The following is a 19825-nucleotide window of genomic DNA, read 5'->3' on the forward strand; positions in this document are numbered from 1 at the left end:
CCTAACATCAGACGGTGTCTTAACCTGAACAGGTTCAACCGGTCAGACAGGCGCCAAAATCACAACCTGCTGTTGCTTTATATTCTACATGAGTAGCAGCAAACAATAGAACAAATGTGTGCAGAGGTGGAACCATTTGGTTACTAAATATTGTTGTCACTATCACTGAATATTTGCACTGGTATTCAAAATGATTATGGGTGGGGGGGGGGGATCAAGTTGAGAAACTGGGGTGATAGAAAGAAAGAAAAGAAAGAAATATCTATATCTTTTACGTCAATTGAAATATTTTTTTCTGAGGAACTTCATTTGTGCAGTGGACAAATAAGACAAATAAAACAATCATAAAAAACATGGCACAGTCATACTGTAGACATGAGATTCAAAATCCTTCTGGTTCTGATAAAACTAATTGAAGTTGTAGTTTTATTGCAATTTATTTATTTTTTGTTTCATTATTATATATTAATTTAAATTTTAACGAGGGTGAAAAGGTCACTTTTTGGTAGATTACCAATAAAAGCACATTGGTAATCTACCAAAAACTCAGTGGTTGTTTGTGCTAGATTTTTCAGACTTTGATACATGGTACGTCTATGTGTCTACTATAAATAAAACTCAGTTGGACATCTACTACACAATAACAGATTATGTCAGTTAATGTCAAATACAAACAGTTCAGTTGCTACAACCTACCCTCCTACTGGAGGAGTTGTAGCTGGGGATAGATGTAACAAACAGAGGTAATTTGCTAATTTAAGATCCACAATGTTCAATTTATGAAAGAACTTGTGTGGAGAATAAACAGTTTTGAATAAGATGAATAACGTAAAGTGGCAAAGACAATTTGTGTGGTCTGTATTCCTCAATGTGTATGTGTCACATAAAGGTTCAGTCACTGTCACAGTTGTAAATATAAGCTAATGTAAATGTAGTTAGCTGCCCCAGGGGTGCAGGCTTTGTGACCCCAGATGTTGACAATGTACACACTTGATCCACTCTTCTTTTTGTCTTGAGTTTGCAGTGTTTCATGTACACACAGCATAAGTTTTCACCATTTTAATGAACTGTTACAACTATCACACTCATAGCATGTTAGCATGTAGGCTTGAAGGGAGCATGTCTGAATTCATATAGTCATTATAAATTATTAAAAAAAAAAATGTACTAAATATGATGTTAAAAAGGTAATGTTGATTTAAAAAAATATATAAAATATACCACCTAAATATTGTTTGGATAAAAAAATGTTTTACTCTTTATGTAAGGTTTATTTTCTAGAGATCCAGAGTGTAATAGGTCACATAACCAGAGTTTAGTCCGGGGCACACCTGTTGCATTATGGGCAGAAGCAAAACAGTTGCAGAGAGAGCCAGCATGGCTGCAGAGGAAAAACACACAGCCCTAAAATCTGTATATAATATTTGCTGAAGTGCCCTTAAAAGGACAATTTGGTGCACTTTCTGTTGTTGTGGTGACATGTTGGGATCTGTCTATGAATGGATATCAGCATGAGAGACTTCTAATGTCTAATACTGGACACTTGTTTGAGAGACTTTAGAATAATTAAGAGATTTATATTTGTAGTTTTCACAGTGTATACAGAACAATTGCAAAAATTTAATCTAGATTAAAAAAGATTTACTTTCTCACCTGAAAATCAGTGTTTTGGTCGTAAACTCCATGATGTTGCCCACAAAGATATAGGACATTGATGATGTCACCGCAACACTTTTCTGATAGGTCATACTGAATCTGTTACAACTAACCCTGAGTTACATCAGTCCCAGGTCTCCCCTATATCAGTTTTCAGGCCAGACAAAATGCCTGGCTGGCCTCTGTATTACATGTTTTCTAATTAATGATGTTAATAACAGGTAGTGAGTAGCAGCCTGTCATTTCCTATCAATATAAGATGCATTTTCTCAAACTAAAGCCTCACATGCCTTCATGTACATTTGCTGTTCAGCTCATGATTTCCGTTAATTTTTTTTAATATGTCAGTGGTTAACTGACTCATCGTGTCACATTTAGGTTAGCGGATGGTGACTCATGACACCACCTGCCGCACCCAGAGGGAGTCACATGCGAAACTACAGTATCGCTGCAGCCCTGAACACAGCACACCTGCAGTCCGTAAACCCCGCCCACATACCTGCGAGAACCAGGAAATAACTAACAGGACCAGACCAAATCAAAATATTCACCAGCGTAAAACTTCGTCCTGTTGAAGCTCTCACCGGCCTCTGCGTCCTTCATATCTACTCATATTTGTCGGATTAATCCGCGGGCCACATAAAAACAGAGAACAGACGGAGTTTCACCTGGTAAGTAGGTCGTATTGTTCGTCCTGAATGTCGACATGTTGTCACCGAGCTGCGTTTCGCTCACTGCCATATTAGGGCATTGTACTAATGCCTACATGTCTTACGGGTTTATTTAAGCAGTTTACATTTAAACGACAGTTTTATCTTGCTCTTAAAGGCAGCAGTCCTTGTTAGCCCACCGCCAGATGTGACCAAAAGTGTGTTCAAGCCACACAGTGTCGTTGTGTGTCTGCTTTGTGTGCATGCAAACAAGCCTCAGTGTAAATACATGAGAGGCTCTAAGTGGGGCTGGGCCCGCATTGTACTACTGCTTTAGAGCTATTGTGTGTTTTAACCGGTTAGTAGTCAGCAGCATTTTGCACAGACAAATGTTGTTCCAGAGGTGTAACTAACTTTTGACTTATTTTTGCAAGTCAGAAATAACTCCAGAAATGTACAGTAGTGCCTTTTAGTCAAATAATTCTACTCAAATGCAGTACAAATACTGCTCCTTTTCATTTTGTGAGGCTTGACTTTTCCTCCATCATATTTTAGGGCTGGGACTTTAGGACAAAATTAGTCCTGCGAGGATTAATCAGTTATTAATCTACTATTAAATTAGTTGCCAACTATTTCTATAAGCAATTAATCATTTTGAGTCATGTTTTAGATAGAAATGTCCAAATTTTCTGATTTCGGCCTCTCAAATATGTTATCTGGTTTCTTTATTCCTCTTATGACAGTAAACTTAATATATTTGTGTGAATATATTTGGGCAAAACATTTCAAGTGAGGGCATCAACTTAGATTTTTCTGACATTTTATGGACCAGACCACTTACTGATTAATAATCGTTTAATCCAGAAAGTAATCAACATATAATCGTTAGCTGCAGCCCTAGATAAAATTAAATACCGTGATATTTTTGACCAAAAAACTCCACATTTTTTGATATTGCGACAATATTATAGACAACTATTGGCACTTTCATGATGATGTAATGACTTGGGTAAGTGTGGATAATAAAACAGCTAGTAAGTTCAGAAAAAATTAACAAGACTTTAGTGTAATCCAGTCAAAAAAGACAACACTTCTACCATATCACAATCTAACAGTATCTTATGTCATAATACAGATATAATATCATAGGCTCTGGTCTATCTCTAACGTATTTCTTGGGGTAATATTGTGGCTACATTAACTGCATGTATAAGTAGTTACCAATTACTTGGATTATTCAAGTGGTTCAAGGGTCGAGAAAATTTAAGTTGATTGAATATGATTTATATTGATTGATTGGGAAAATGAGTTTGCTCTTGCTATCATACTGACCTTTATTTCACCAACATTCGATTTAGATCTCTTTTTTGAACTGCTTCCCCTGTCATTGTTAATGATTGATAAAAATTGTGGGGTGTAGGGCAGGCACTTTTTTCAGCTTCTGAAGGGTGGTATGGCCGTACAAGTTTGAGATCCACTCAAAGAATGTTAGTCCTGCAACTTTCATTTTTTATTTAATTCATGGTGTTTCTTTATCATCTTGGTAGCAATCATACTTGTCATACAGCCAGAAAATGTGTTGCATAATTTTAGAAATACTAAGGTCATGAGCACAAATTTCCCCACTGCAACCACATCCCTCCTCATACATCCTTTTCAAGATGTGAATGTTGTGCGTAGGTGCGATAGTTGTTAAGATTTTATTGATAGTAATATTGATACTGCTTATCACTGCTGATTCTTATCAATACTCTTCTACTGGTGATAATTTGGTGCTAAAAATAAAAACATGACATGATAAGATGTGGAAAGATACAGTAATTATTTTATTGTTACTTTAGCTGCATTTTCATTAAAATTAGTAAAGTGAGCCCACACCTTTATATGTTTTGCCCTGTCTGCTGTTTTATTTGATGTTACATAAATACAGATAAAAGTATTATTTGTCCAGGAGCTTATCTGTATTTCAGTATAGACCTGTCAGGAACTGGTGCTGATTTAGTACTGGTTCTCGATACCCATCCTTTGCCATTCTCTATAAAACAAATGCACAAGGAAACCGAGGGCATTGTTGTTCTGCCTGTATGTGAGGTAGTGAAATGGGATGTGACGTTTTGATAACATATTCATCAAACCACCAATTTTTTCTTCAAAATACCAATTCCAACACCTGAACATTGCATATTGGCCGATACTGATATGGATGTGATATGATTGTTATTGCTGTTCAGCCTGGCTTAGATTTAAATCCTTTGTAAAATATGAACAAATGCAAAACACAAAACAGTGGTGGCTCCTGAAGAGGTTAGCGCAGATCCTGTGATAGCATCAGTTATATCAGAACTGTAGAGCATTTCTTCACTGAAAGAAGCGCAGAAAACAACACTCAAGGCTTTTCTCGATGGAAAAGATGTTTTCACTCTTCCCCTGACTGACTTCAGCTAAAGTTCAGTCTGACTGGTTGAAGTTAGACCGTTTTAGACGTGATAGACAGATGGTTCATCCAATCAAAAGCCAAATGTTTTTTTGAAAGTGCTTGCCCTTTTCCAAACAGTTTCTAAGGACGACTTCCCATAGTACTTCATTATAATGCTGTTTTCTCGCGCATTTTTCCTTTTTCGAAAAATTCTGGTTCTGCAATTTGGATACTGCACTTGGCCATACTGCAATTTCAATAATATTATGATTAATTGTGCAGCTCTATTCCAGAATGTAAACTGTGTATAATGTCTTCAGGTGCAGCCCTGGTTGTGGTGGGATTCAGCAAGGAGGGACAGACTTGTGTTCAGTGTCTAAACTGGGCTGCTGTTTCTTTCTTCAACTTGCATTGTTTCACTCTCATCTTCTCTTGAAAAGAAAAAAAACCTGCACGCAGAGAGAACAGGCTTTTGTCTCATGCAAAAGTGTAATAGGTCATATTTTTCCACTTTCTAGTTTGTCTCTCCAGGTCACGCCCCCGATGATCCAGATTATACCTGCGGACGGCACGTGCACCCACTGATTCTCTTCCTTCTGTCTGTCAGTCTCCTTCCCTCCCTCGCTCTGTGTCTCTGTACGCTCTCATCACAGATTTGTGAGTGGCATGTGTCCCTCCATCTGGCTCGCACATGCATTGCATATGGACATTGCATAATGGCCTTGGGCCTCAGCAATGCAGCACTACAGCACTACTCCAACACGTGGGGGAAGTGACAAGGGGCAGAGAAACAAACCGCTTATGTAAAAGCATTAAGACGACCAAACAACTCCAGCTACATTTGCTCACCCTGTGGAAACACAAGAAAATAAATAGAAGGCGTTCTCAGAGTTCATTAAATAGTGAAAACATGCAGCGACAAAGGAATTATCCGGAAGAATGAACCCCTCTCCTTCTTTCTGAATTTGATTCTGAGTCTTTTTAAAAATTAAAAGCTCTGGCCTGCAGGCTTGATGCTCACAGTTTACGGTCATAATATTTCTTGAGTAGATTTTACAATGAAAAAAATGGCAGCTGATGAGTTAAATCACAAAGTTTTAAAGGGACAGTTGATCCCCAAATCAAGAATACATATTTTCCTCTTTGGCCTGTCGTGCTACTTATACATCTATATGTTTTGATGTGAGTTGCAGAGTTTTGCAGCAGATGTCTGCTGTAGAGATTTCTGCTTTCTCTCAAACATCATGGAACTAAATGGCACAAGTCAAGCACCAAGAAATACATGTGATTTTTCAATTCTAAACCAGTGTTTCTTTCCAAAAATCATGATCATGCTCAAAATAATCTACAGACCTTGTTTTGAGCAGTCTTGAAAGAAGGAAAGTGCCTGATCTACTCACACAACGTCTGTGGATTGTCGTAAGTAACTGGGTCATGAAATTTGGAAAGAGACACATTTTTGAAATGGATGTGTTTTTTGTTTTTTGTTTTTTTGCTTGGAGCGATACAGGACTTGTGCCATTTAGTCCCATTATATTTGAGAGAAGGCATCTCTGTGGCCGATTTCTCCAAAACAAAAAACATACCTAACACTTAATAAAACATCTATATGTAAGTATTTCAAACTATCATTTAAAACTAAAATAAAGTTCACTATTAAAAATATAATTTTATACATCTGCACTGTATCAGTCGCTCCTGATGAGTCGGCCCGGGCCTTGGTGAGAACGCGTGGGAAAAAGTGGAGATGACTGCAGAGTTTCCAAAGATTAAAATGGTTCATGCAGTTATGAAAATCCAGCAGAGCCAAAACGTAAAAAGCCAAGAAGCTTAACATGTTTTTCAAATCTTGGAGAGATTTGAAGATTGGTCACCATCATGCAACCATCTGTGCAAAACCAAATGGCGCTGTTATAGAAGCAGTAGGCGATTTGAGGGAGGATGAAGGGTGAATGCATTCCCCCTTGTTAGCAAGATGAGCCAAATATATCCCCCTTTTTAACCTGTAATCCCCTCTTTTTGTCCCCAAACACCAGAGAGAGTGCCGAGGCAGAGGGGTTGTTTAGTGTAAGTCTGTCAAACACTAGTGCCACACAGATATATATAGATGAACTGGTCTGTATTGGTAACAACGTATATGTTACTCAATATTTTTTACATAACATAATGCACATTGTTGTTATTCTTATATGTTTTTAGTTTTATAGGTAGCGTGTTAAGTTGTTGCATTTGTGTTTTTTTATAATCATTAAAATTACCGGTGCAAGTTTAATGTTTCAGTACACTGATGTAATTTTGGATTTTATATACATAAATAAAGAATATCATTAAGTATACCTATATCAGATTTTATTTAATACCTAATATTGGTATTGTCATCAACCCCAAAAATCAGGTATCGTCACACTCAAGCTGACTCATTGATCATTTTTGTGCAGGTTAGAATCTGTGGCTCTGACCACGGCTCTGAAATATCAGTAGCTTGTGTCTGTCTGTGCTGTGTATTGATAAATCCATGGTGTTGTCTGTGGTGCTGAAGTATCGGACAGATGTGTAATTTTTTTCTCTCAGTCCGGCCCTTCTGTCAGTTTTATTTTGGTTCATTTTTTTTTTTTTTTGTTTCGAGGGGCTTTTTTGCTTTTATTTGACAGGACAGCTGAAGACTTGACAGGAAAACGGGGACAGAGAGGAGGGTTGACATGCAGCAAAAGGCCACAGGCTGCTCAATTCTATACTGTATTGTAACCTAGAGTAGTGATGATCAAAGTGACAAGTAGCATTGTGTAGTCTTAAAAGAGCGAGATCATAGATGTACACTGCTGCCTATGGTATTCCTTTAAAATTTATTTGATCATTCAGTAAAGTGCATGTTCGTGTGAAAATACACCCCTAGACCAAGTTAGAGGGGTGTACATGGGCATGTGTGTGGTACTTCTGACTCTGTAGAAGACACCAATGATTGTATTTGTGTATAAAGACATGCCGTGAATAATATAAAGAAGATACTGTGAATGTGCAGTACTCAGTGTGAGTTTGCAGACTGAAGCAGGCAGCTGTACTTTTTTAGGTAGTTGAGAGCAATTTTGTCTGTGTTGAAATGCCTTAAAGAGTGTAATTGCTTTATTAAGTTGTAATGGTGAATGAGCTGGCAAACGACCACGTACGATAGACACAGACCAACATCATCATGCCATTGTAAGTGATATTTTGTGTGGCAGTATTGTATTGATACATGGATAGGACTGGGCAGTGTATTGAAATTATGTCGATACTGACATATAAGACTAGACATCTTATCATTTGAATATTGTTATATCATGACATGGCGTAAATGCTTCCTTTCCTGGTTTTAAAGGCTGCAGAACAGTAGAGGGATGTCATTTTTGGAATTCCCCAGAATTTTCTAGTTGTCCTATTATTTGCCTTTACCCACTTAGTCATTATATCCACATTACCAATGATTATTTGTGATTATTAAACTCATTTAGCTGTTCTTGTAGTTTTTTCATGGGAGGTGTAGTTTTTTGTGCTCACGACATAAGTAATGTTAACTTTGTTAAAATCACACTAACCCATTTCTTACTATGGGTATTTATAAAAACTGCTATAGTGGGTGCCAATTTATCTTAAACAACAATAAAAACAAAGTAATAACTAACTAAAGCCACACAATTACATCGGTCGGCCGATATTATTGGCCTGATATTGGCCTATCACTGGTTCTTTGGCGGCCACAGTTTTCACCCTCGGAGGATGAAATCTGGCATGGAGAAAACGTTTGTGCGTGTGTTTCTGTTTGTGCTAACTGGTGTGTGAATACATGCACATGTGGATGCACTGGCGTATGTATGTCACTGTAAACAGGCTCTAATAATGACTCCTGCACATGCAGGACAAGCAAGCAAGAAATCAACAGACAAACAAAACAATGCAGGTCAAGAGGGTATGGATTTCTGATGCCTTCATTCATCAAGTACCAGGTGTGATTGTGTACCTTTGTGTTTGTCTGTGTTTATGTCCCTGCACATACACATACACGGTGTCTGGATGCAGTTGTGGCTGGATGAGTGTTCTCTGTGAGATTACTGTAAGGTGTTGGATTATGATAAAGCCGCCTGTGAATGTCATGCCGCTGTGTGAATTCTGCAGCTTAATGGTTTGCTCTCCTCAGTACTTTCATCCCAGACGAGGCTCCTAATCTGGTCTCGTTTGACAAAGACGACACACAGGGTGAACTTAAAAAACCTCTCTCCTTCTTTTCCTTTGTGCTGTTGTTACCCAACGTTTTCAAAAATAGACGCTTGTTATGCCTGCGTCTCCCCCCGCCGTGCTCCTGGTATTTTCAGCCCCCCTTTGGAGTGCTGCAGGATTTCTGCTGCCCTGTGAAATCTGCAGCAGCTCTCATGGCACGACCATCCAGAGCCGTAATCCAGACGTCCAAGCTGCTGGGATATAAATCCTGTCCGGAGTTTGCATTGGCTGGCAGCTCATCAAGAGGCCGCCGAGATTATTTATTTATTTCAAACCTCTCAGGACATGGCGGCCTGCTGTCAGCTGGTGACTCTGGGACTACAAGATACAGACATTTAATCTGTGCGGCGGTGTGGCATGTGTGGGAGTAAAGAAGTGTGCTCTGTGTCAGGAGGAGTGAGTAAGGGACGCATTATGGAAGTTTCTAAATGACAAAACTATTGAATGAGCGCGAAACATTTCAAACAGTTAAAAGTCTGCAAATAGAAATTTGAGAGTGTGCAAGTGAGATCAGATTTGACCTGAAGCTTTCACCCACTTAGACCTTGTCCTCTTTATGACATCAGGCTATTTTCAAGCATGCTCCTCCCCTTAGCTTTTTACTGTCCTAAAAACTGTTCTCTGAATCTCTGTCTTGTTACTGGGCATTCAGATTTAAAAATTGCAGTGAAAATGCAACACAATGTTGCAGCAAAGCCAAACCTGCTCAATTTTTTTTGCCAGGCCACCACATGCTGCAACCAGCCGCATCACCTCATTGGCCCAATTTAGAAATAGTGTAGAGATGACAGGCTATGAGGGAGAAATCAGGGGCATTGTGGTTCCTGGTTGGTGTCTTAACCTGTGAGCCATGAGAGCGCCCCGGTGCTGCCATTTTTAACATAGTGCTATTTTTGGCCCTAGTTATCTGTATTATTTCAAGGTAGTTCCTCTAGAATCTTAATGTTTTTTTGGTAGTTATTATGGCCAAAAAGTACTGAATTTCCAGCAGCTTTCCTAAAAAACTGTAGAAATTGCCACCATAACATTGCTAGTCAGCTTTAAAAAAGAAAGCAAAACTTTAGCTATTACAGTAACACAGTCATCTTTTAGCTTTGTGTACAGACGTGACCTGTAGCTAGTGCTAGTAGTTCTGTGCTATATAAAAAACACCAAAACAAAACCCTGAAATAACTACAGCTTAATCAGGGCTGCACAGTTAATCACAATATTATCAAAGTCGCAATATGGTCAAATGCAATATCCAAATCGTAGAACCATATTGCAGTTTTTTAAAAAAGGAAAAATGTGTGATAAGATGGCATTATAATGAGGTAGTATGTATTGGTAGTAGTAGTAGTAGTATGTAGTGCTGCAGAGATGCTCTGGACTGAAAATCTTGTTATCCACGTGAAAGAAAATATGTTTGTTTGGTACGAACCTCAACAAATATTACATCATCACATTTCTTTTCCAGTAAAAATGAAAGTTGTAATGCAAAAATGATCATTCCACTCCTTGTATTGTATATTGCTATCACAATTTCAGTCAAAATAATTGCAATATGACTTTTTTACCATATTATGCAGCCCCAAGCTTAAGACAATATCCCTGGTGACATTGTATTGAAAATATTCAACTTCAGCAAAAAAAATGTGTGTATTGCGAGGCTTTGCAGAGTGTTGTGTGGGGACAGCTGGGTGGAGCGGAGGGAGAAAGCTCACCGACAGAAAGCTGTTGGGCGCTAGGGAGCTCCAGAGGATAAAAACGGGCAGAGCAGAACTTCTGGGGGAATAAACACATTGGATTCTGCTGTGGTACTATACTATGATACTATGAACTAATATTGACCTACACCAAGTATTAGTAGTAGTAGTTTAGTAGTAATTTTTGACAAAAAAAATTATATTTTTTTATTGTCAACAAATGACATGGAAGGACTAAAGTCAACTACGAATTCATCCGAATAACAATATTGTGTGTCATTAATGATGTAAAAATGATGCGACTCTAATGTCGCAAATCATATCGCAATTAATAATAATATCATTCAAAATGACTGCAGTTAGATACTTCTCAAAAATTGTTCAGTCCTATGATAGATCTTATTTCTCTGTGCCATGGAGCTCCATCGTTGTCCAAAAAACTGTGAAAAACACATCAGTGAGCCACACTGTTGCACTGGGTGACATGTGTGCATACTTAAAAACTTATTAGAGCACTCAATGTTTATTTATCTGAAGCTGAAAATAGTCCCCAACAAATGCACTATTTAATCCTGTTTGAGTAATGTTTGTTAAAAACTACAGCATTAAGCTGTTTTAGGGAATTACTAAATCTTTCTTAGAAATGAAACCATATATTTGTGAGATTGTGCCGCAAACAGGAGGATTGAAAAATCTGAAAGTATTATGTGACAACTAATGCATAGTTTGTCTTTCTTCGGTCATGGCATTATGAAAAGGTATGAAACCTTAAACTGGTATCATCATGATTTTTTTTTGGAAAAGAAAAATATATACAGTCTTGTTTGCCTTTAATTCCTGTGATTGTTAGATTGAATATCTCATTCAGAATCTGCCAAAGCAGCTGGAGAAAGTAGTGAGCGCCTATTTCAGATGAAGCGTGCACAAAATCAGGAGACTACTCTGAAAACGTGTTTTGCACTCAAATCTGTCCACGTGCACATTCAAATCTTGAAGTGCAGATTGATGACAGCTTAGCACAAGTTTTGTCATTAATGAACCTCCGTAAGGGGGTTAGCCTGGGTGGATGGGTGTGTGAGGATGTGAGGGTGAAGTAGATGGGTCTGTCCGGGTGTAAATGGTGAGAAGACTAAGCCAGGGATGGGGGGGATTATAGGAGGAGGGGGCGGGGAGCATACATGATCTGTCAGGGCTTAGTACCACTATTATCCCAGTGGCTGCAGCAGCGGCAACGGCAGCAGCAGCAGTGGTTGTGGTGGTGGTAGAGGCTGCGTTTTCATTAGTGTAATGTCCAGAGAAGCTCCAGAATTATGTAAGAGTGACGTGCTGTCATCATCTCTCGGCCGGCCCACTGCCTGGCAGGAACGTGGCCGTTTGTTTTCCTTTTATCCACCCTCACTCAGAAAAGCCAAAAGGACATCTGTCAGATAGGGTGGTCGGGGGACAGCACTTGTAGTAGCCACGCCACGGGGACCTCGCCACTCCAGGGTGCTGAAGCTGGGACTCGTTGTCATGGAAAAACTGATGCTTTGAGGTGGCGAGAGTGGGACAAGTTTGTGGTCATGATGATGCATACGGAGATGAGCAAACGTGGAGATGCTGAATGTGCTTCAGTTTGTTAGAACATGAGTGACGCCAGTGTAGCGGCAGTCAGAGCAGTGTGGTGCGTGTGATGCTGTCGCATGTTTAGAGGAGAATTAGAAGATGAAGTTTAAGAAGTTCATCACGATCATGCAGGCAGCCATGGGGATCGTACCACTGAACAAACGAGAGCTTCTGCCACCCGGCAGGAAACTGTGGAGACCCCCGGGGTGAGTTAGATCACTGAGAGTATGTGTGTGTCGACATGCATAGAGAGCTTGTGCATAGTAAAAGTGAAGTGTATGTTGTAACAACTGCTGCAGCTGTTTATTTCTAACAGGTCTATTTATAAATCCTGACAATGTCTCTGAGATATGGCTGCCTTTTAGTGTCGAGCTCAAGGAAGCAACAGATGGATTTTGGTGGAATGTAATAAATGACCTATAACGTGTCCCTTTAGAGGGTGAATTGACTAATGGTATCTGATCATGCAGATAGTTTTGGTTTTATATGCCCAGGTTTAAACTCCGGTGCAATGAAAATACATGGAATTTGGTTTATGGTCCTCATAGCATTAAAAAATGACACAACAATGACTTTTCAGAGACAATGTCTCAAACATTTATTGTGGGTAACCCAGGGTAGTTGTGGCCAAAATCTGAGATATAGACATGCCCTAACCTACTATCTGTATCGCTAGGTTACCACTAGCAGTACATAAAAAATATGTATATTTTGAATGCTCTTTTTTGGGGGTGGTCAGACTTCATTCCAAACAAAAGTTGAGCAAATTTGATACCTCAGTCATCTTTCTCCTTTTCCTGTAAAAGCAGCATATATTAGCTAATGTTAGGAACTAAAACTAGCTACCTAATGTTAGTAAAAAGCTGGCTAACTAGCTAGCTGATTGATGTAGGCTAGCTAGCTAGTTATGTAGCATTTTGCTGACATTTGCTAACTTGAGATGTGAATATATGTTGCTTTTATAGGTGCCTCAGCCTCGTCTTTGAACCATCTCTAAAATTTGGTTTTCTTTTCAACATAGATGAGCCGAGCACATAGCAAAAGTACAGGAAAGGTGAAAGTTGACCAAGGTACCAAGCTTGCCCAGCTCTTATAGAGAGACAAAGTCACACCCTGTCTGGTGGACCACCATGGGACAAACTGACTCAGTTTCAATTGTGCCACAAATTACACATACGATGTTTGTTAATTTAAAAGATACTCGTCTTGGTCTTTGTCTCAGTACTTCAAAATCTTAGTCTTGTCTCGGTCTCGATACACTGTGGTCTTGGTCATCACTTGGATTAGTTTAGGTAGGCTTGACTACAAAACTCTTGTTTTTTCTGCATCTGTTTTACCCAGACATAATAAAACTATTTAAGTGTCAGACTATGAAGATATGCACTACCCACCCGGAAGTTGCATAAGTGACATCATGACTTTCTCCCTCCAAAGACTAATGTTAAGCATTGAAGTGACAGTGTTTGTGTGTTTTCACACTGGGATTTAGTCAAACAACAATGGGTTTTCTTGGTCTTTCTCAGCTGATAAAAGGACCGTGCTGTCACTGTATAAAACACTTCTGATAAGATAACGTTAGAAGGGACAGCAATATTCCTGTTGATGATATTGTACGAGACAAGACATGTAGTCCACTGAGGGGCTTCACACTATACTATGACAAACTGCAACTCTCGTCTTGTAAAATTATCTTTTAAATTGACAAATATCATATGCGTAATTCATGGCACAGCTCAAATGGGATCAAAAAATGATTTGTCCCTCAACACCACCCTTAATATTTTTTCTGAAGTTAGGTCCCATGGGGTATCCTGGAAGAGGCGTGGCCTCCCTATGGAACACAGAGCGAAAAGGGGCTGGACTTCAAAAGGGTCAATTGTTTAGATATAGTCAAAGTTTAATTTGTTTTACTTAAACTCGTTTCAGAAAACCCAAGTTGCTTTCAGCCACGATTTACTTAATAGTCTTGCAAGCATTCAAAAATGAACAGCAACATGTTGTATCTCTGGAGAGAAAAGAGAGACCTGGAACCCTGGAAAGTATGTCATGTCACTCATCCACATGCCCCTTTTGTTTGATGCTGTTGTCATAATCTGACCTTCTGCTCTTTTGTGATTTTGTTTTCTCTTGAATGTCCAGTGTAACAGGAAAACCTTCTGTAAAAGTATTTCACCAACAACCAGCTTTGCGTTTTTATGAAAACTCTCTTTACATTGATAGAACGCATATGAATCCAAAACAACGTACATCAGACATGAAGGCTTCTTCTTCCACTGTATAGTATTACACACATACTTCTTGTTCACTGTACAATATCATAGCCCGACTCATTTTACTGGATTTAGTTGAGCTGGAATGGTTCTGTCCATACTGTATATATCATCAACATTCAGTCTTAGTGCATGATTTTGTATATACCACAGTTACAGCCTTTCTTATTACACCACCTCATTGGTTTACTCTACATTCTACACATTCATGTATCTCTGCATACTGTATGCAATTTGCTAATATTTGCACTGTAATCTAATTAGACGCTAAACTGTTTTGTGTAGTATTGGTACTTACTGTGTGTGGTGACAGTAAAGTTGAACCTAAACTAAACCACATTTTTAGATAATCAGACTGATGTTCATCACATTGCATATTAATGTTCAATTAATCAATTAAACAAACCTGTGTGTGTAATATGAAAACATCTTATCGTCTTATATGTTAGAATTAGGCATCAAAAATGCACCTAATATCTTCTTTTAATGATGATGTGATTCCACTGAATGGCGTTAAAAGTTATTTTTGAATTACTGCCCCAGTCCGAGTCAAATTAGCACTTATGTGATGTTCATTTTTTGAACAGCATCACCTGTAAGGCAGGTAAAATGTAATCCGTTATACCTCACTATGACACAGTGGTGCAGTGGTCACAGCAAGAAGGTTCTGAGTCCGATCTGAGTTTGCATGTCCTTCCCATGACCGCATTTGTTCTCCAAGACATACAGTTAAGCTTAATTGGTGACTCTGAATTGCCCCTAGGTGTGCATGGGTGTACCCCACCTCTCACCTAATGTCAGCAACCCCCACGACCCTTCAAGAATAAGCAATTATGGATAATGAATACCTCAGCGTGAATGAGTAGATTTCTAGTTATAGGTAATTGAACAGAAATTTTGTCCAGATAGGATTGGGTGTTTTAAAATAGTAGTGCCAATATAATAATATTGTACTATTGTAATAATATACAATAATACCCGAGTTTTGGTCCTAGGTTATGAGGCTTAAGACTTTGAATTTATAGCAGAAAATCTGCATTACAAACTTGGAGAGTGGATTTTGGAAGGTGTTAAATTGGGTGTTTAGGTGAATTGTAGCATCCAGAGTTTTTGGAGTTTTTGACCCATACTAGAGAGTCAGGGTAATTTGGCCTTTGGCTGCATGGATGATTTTTAAATGTCTCTTGTGAGCCCTTACAGAAGTACACTACTGAATTGGTTGAGTAAACCCCTTTTATGTCTTTTGAGTAAAGTGATTTATGAATTGAATTACTTCACTTGAGCCTGGAGATGCCAAGCCCTTCCTCATGCTTTTGTTAAGCCTACATGTCTGTTCTTCATGTGTAAGGAGCAGCAGGTTTAGTCATGTAGAGGCGATGTGCTTTCCTCACCCTGGCACAGTGTTACAGCTGTCTCTGACTGAATCCAGTCAGACAATTTGAATGCATCAGAAACCTCAGTCCTGACTCGCAGCCACGAAGTTGAGAAAGTAAAAAGTTGTCTCAGCTCGGTAGAGAACGCCACGTGTTCGGACATGTTGTAAGCAATCAGGTCAGAGATGCTGCTCTTGAATTGTAACTGCAGATTATAGTATTATAACCAGTAGTATCAGTGTCTGCCTGGCCTCCCCTGGCTTTACTCACAGCCATATATGGGGGGCTTATTTCTGGGAAATGTTGCATTTTATTCACTATTTATAACTCTTGTACGCTGGAGGTGTGGAGGTCAAGGACTGTGTCTGGAATGGCAGTGCTGGTTTCCTTTATTAATAAGGATATTTGGGATATTTGGGGGGGGGTATATATATATTGCTGGCTGATGAGCTGATGGTGGCTGGTTAAATGTACAAAAGCTGAAGCAGAAAAATGGCAGCAAAAAGGCAAAATTGTCTGTCACAACATCCAAGGGCCAAGGTGACCTCTTGTTTTGACCAACAGGCCAAAGCCAAAATATAGACCATTTATAAATGCATGAAAAAAGAAAATTAAATTTGAGAAGCAGGAATAAGAGAGTTTTTTGGCAGTTTTAGTCACACTAGAGGTCTAGAGCTATGGTTTTTTGGTTGGTCCATTTTACTCCAGACTGAAATATCTCATCTTCTATATTTGCATTCAAGCAGTCATTTCTTTTTCATTGATTTCCATTCAGTGTAAAATAAAAAAGGAAGACTAATGCATCACAGTGATTTATTCTTTATCAGTTTTTTTATCATTACATGGAAATAAATGTAAGGGCAGATCTTTTTTTAACAATTGCTACTGAAGCAAGCATTCACAAGCATTCATGTAACCCAGTGGAGGTCTGTGAGGCAGGAATTTTGCATTCACAAAGTTTAAAGATGCAGCTATGATGTTATTTAAATATGATTTCTAGTAAATGGGCTAAAACATGTAAAATCACCGATACGCTGATTGTATTAGTTGTGTGCTGTTGTAAACGTCTTTTCCACATCTTCACTTAAAAAGGTAGTCCAGAAATTTAGTATTGCACTTTCATAAACACAGGAGACACAGAATGGTCAGAATCGATCTGGCAGAGGCTGAGACTGACTGAAATTTAGTCACTAATTGGGGTCAAGTGCCAAGAACCCTGCATCCTACATTTCCCATGATGGTGTTTTTCATTAGACCCTCTCTGCCTGGTAAATACCCATGTCTTTCAAATGTTTTGTAACACAAGTTTATCTTGAAAATTTCTAGTCACAAAGCCCAAGTTGAGAAAACAACACTGGTGATGTCAAAGTGATGTCATCAGGGTTATCGCAGACTTGACAAAGCTCCTCCAGAAGACTTTATACAACTGTTTCCACAGGCTGAATAAAGCTTTGGGGGCTAAACACAACTAAACTACAAACATGTAGTGTGAAGTCATAGACCCTCTAAACTGAGAAATGTACCTGTTATTGGTAATAATAGTCAGGTCACTCAGGCCGGGTGATAAGTTTTGATGGAAACTTTTCTGTTAATGCACTTGTGTTTAATGTGTTTCTCTCTGTGTGTGTGTGTGTGTGTGTGTGTGTGTGTGTAGGGACCAGCCTGGCTCTGACCAGACCAGCACTGACCTGCTCAAGTGCAGCCGCAAGTTCCGCTGGTCCAGAGAAGCTCAGTACCTGTATCTGCGCCGACTCTCCTCACGCAGCTACTCGGCTATTATGATGGTACGTTGTGGACATGATGTTTAGCCTCTTTCACTCTCACTATCATAGACCCATTTTTGTCTGTTTTTTTTTTTTTAACATTATCTGAAAGCTGGAACCTGAAGAATAATTTGAGATGCAGCTCAGCCCTGTGTGTCAGTTTTCCTTGTCATTTACATGGAAAATTCAAATTTGAATGTTTAGAATATATAAGGGTTTAGGACATCATCACTGAAATATATTATGGCGTTCCCATGCTCTGTCACGTCTCATAAGTTGTTGCACCAGTTTTTGGGTCAGTACCATTTATTCCAAAGATTCAGTGCACAGTCTAACCATTTTTGACCACTCAAGAATTTATAAAATGGTCAAAACTCCCTCCATAATACCACATTAAGAAACCAAGACTTTTAGGAACACCGTAGAAAAATTCATGCTAGGATGTGGAATATTGGAGATTTATATAAGCATTTGTTTTGGATTATAGCACTTCTGTTCCTGAGATTTCTACATACTGTACATTATCATCCCAGATGGCACATCTTACTACAAAAGAATGGCTACTATAGGGACTACCATTGTCACACTTGAATATAATTGGCTCATTGAATCCACAAGAGTTTTAGCTTTCCAGTCAGACCCTATTCAGTTTAGGGACCCCAGTATGGAGACACACACAGATAGAATAGGTGAAGATAAGGTTAATGTTGATGCTGGAGTTTTCAGGGTGATGTGGAACCGGATTTGGTGTTGTCTTTAGATCATCCATATGTGTGGTCCTGTTGACCCCTGACTGTGTGTTTTAGGGATTTAACTTAACATGTCTGCATTCACCAGTTTTGAAAATGTTAGTCTATTAAAAGTGTAGCATTAGCACTGATTATGCTGCACACTTCATAGTTGTGAATCCAGTTGAGAGCTTCAACTGTAGAAAAGAAAATGAGATGCTAATCGTTTCAGTCATTTTTTAAGCAAATCCTTAAGCAAATCCTTGTAAGGATTTTCCTTTGGCATTTATCATATTAAATGAAGTGTGTTTGAGTGTCTTTGGACAAAAGAAGCAATTCGAAGATGTCATTTTGGGCTCTGGGAAATTGTAATGAATTTTTCACAGTGAGAATAATTGTTAGATAAATCAATAGTGAAAAAAAATATTAGTTGCAACCATAAGAATCACATGGATGCATGGTTTATATTCCACTTGCACAACCTCAAAGGTCCATGTAGCTGTGGTGATTTTCATGCTTTAACTTCACTTTGGATGATGTGCATGAGGTCATTGAAAATTTCATGAATATTAATCTTATAAACTCTTTCATAATCCCTTCATTGGATAAGATGAAAAATGCATGAAAGCCTTTTCTTTTCTTTCTTTTTTTCAGTTCATCCAAAAATAGTTGGTAAGCAGCAAACAATGCTGCTTCTCTCCTGAAACACAGATTATTTGGAGATATGAGGTTTAGTGAGTCATTGTTTCCCAGACTTTCCATATTTGAATACAACTACGCTTTGGTGACCCCTCCTGCATCCAGGATGATGATTAACCAGAGAGACATGTCATGTCCCGGAAGCTTCATTGTTCTAATGTCTTGGTCACACAAATTATTCAGGCCAGTGAAGCTGTTTTGCATTAGGACGGCCTATTTTAAGGCCTATTTCACATTTTCCACTTGATGTGAAATGTGGTGACTTTACTTGATTGACCTTAATTTGTCTGAAATCTTCTGGCATTTCTTTATTCCTAAGGCGCGGCTGTTTTTGAAGTTGAACATTTTGGATAAAATGTTGTCTTTTTGCCATCAGAAAGGCTTCTGTTATTTGTTAAAATGGTGGGTATTGAAGGGAAACGGTTACATTTTATGTGGTATTTGGGATTTTTGACATTTTCAGGGTCAGCTGGCATTCTTATCTGTGATTTGTCCCATGCTGATAAAATACCAGATAAGGGCAGGCTTGAATGCATAGTATTACGCACACACTCTCACACACAAACAACAATAGGTTATTGTAGGACAGCTGCACATGGTCGTCTAGTTGTTCAAGACCTTTGCTTCAGCTGCTCATGCATAAGAGCCTTACATTTTTTACATAGCTCCAAAAGGCTAAACCTGAGTCCACATACATTGGTGGCTTTTTGGCCTGGAGCTGTTTTTCAT

At 38.7% G+C, this 19825-nt stretch overlaps 1 protein-coding gene across 2 annotated transcripts in view; it reads left to right on the plus strand.

The window, feature by feature from the left end:
- The first annotated feature begins 2138 nt into the window (after positions 1–2138).
- The window catches only part of tjp2a (tight junction protein 2a (zona occludens 2)), a 46306-nt gene continuing 28619 nt past the window's right edge, over positions 2139–19825 (plus strand). The window contains exons 1-2 of one of the 2 annotated variants that reach the window (XM_084745395.1): positions 2139–2327; positions 17561–17690. In XM_084745395.1, coding sequence (XP_084601521.1) covers positions 17685–17690 — 6 coding nt within the window. In that variant the 5' untranslated portion in view covers positions 2139–2327; positions 17561–17684. Of the gene's footprint in view, positions 2328–11989; positions 12470–17560; positions 17691–19825 lie in introns of those variants that run through there. The other variant, XM_084745396.1, reaches the window with a different exon arrangement.

This window comes from Lutjanus erythropterus, chromosome 20 (genome assembly GCF_056507025.1).
Source record: "Lutjanus erythropterus isolate fLutEry1 chromosome 20, fLutEry1.hap2, whole genome shotgun sequence".
Classification (NCBI taxonomy): Eukaryota; Metazoa; Chordata; class Actinopteri; order Lutjaniformes; family Lutjanidae; genus Lutjanus; species Lutjanus erythropterus.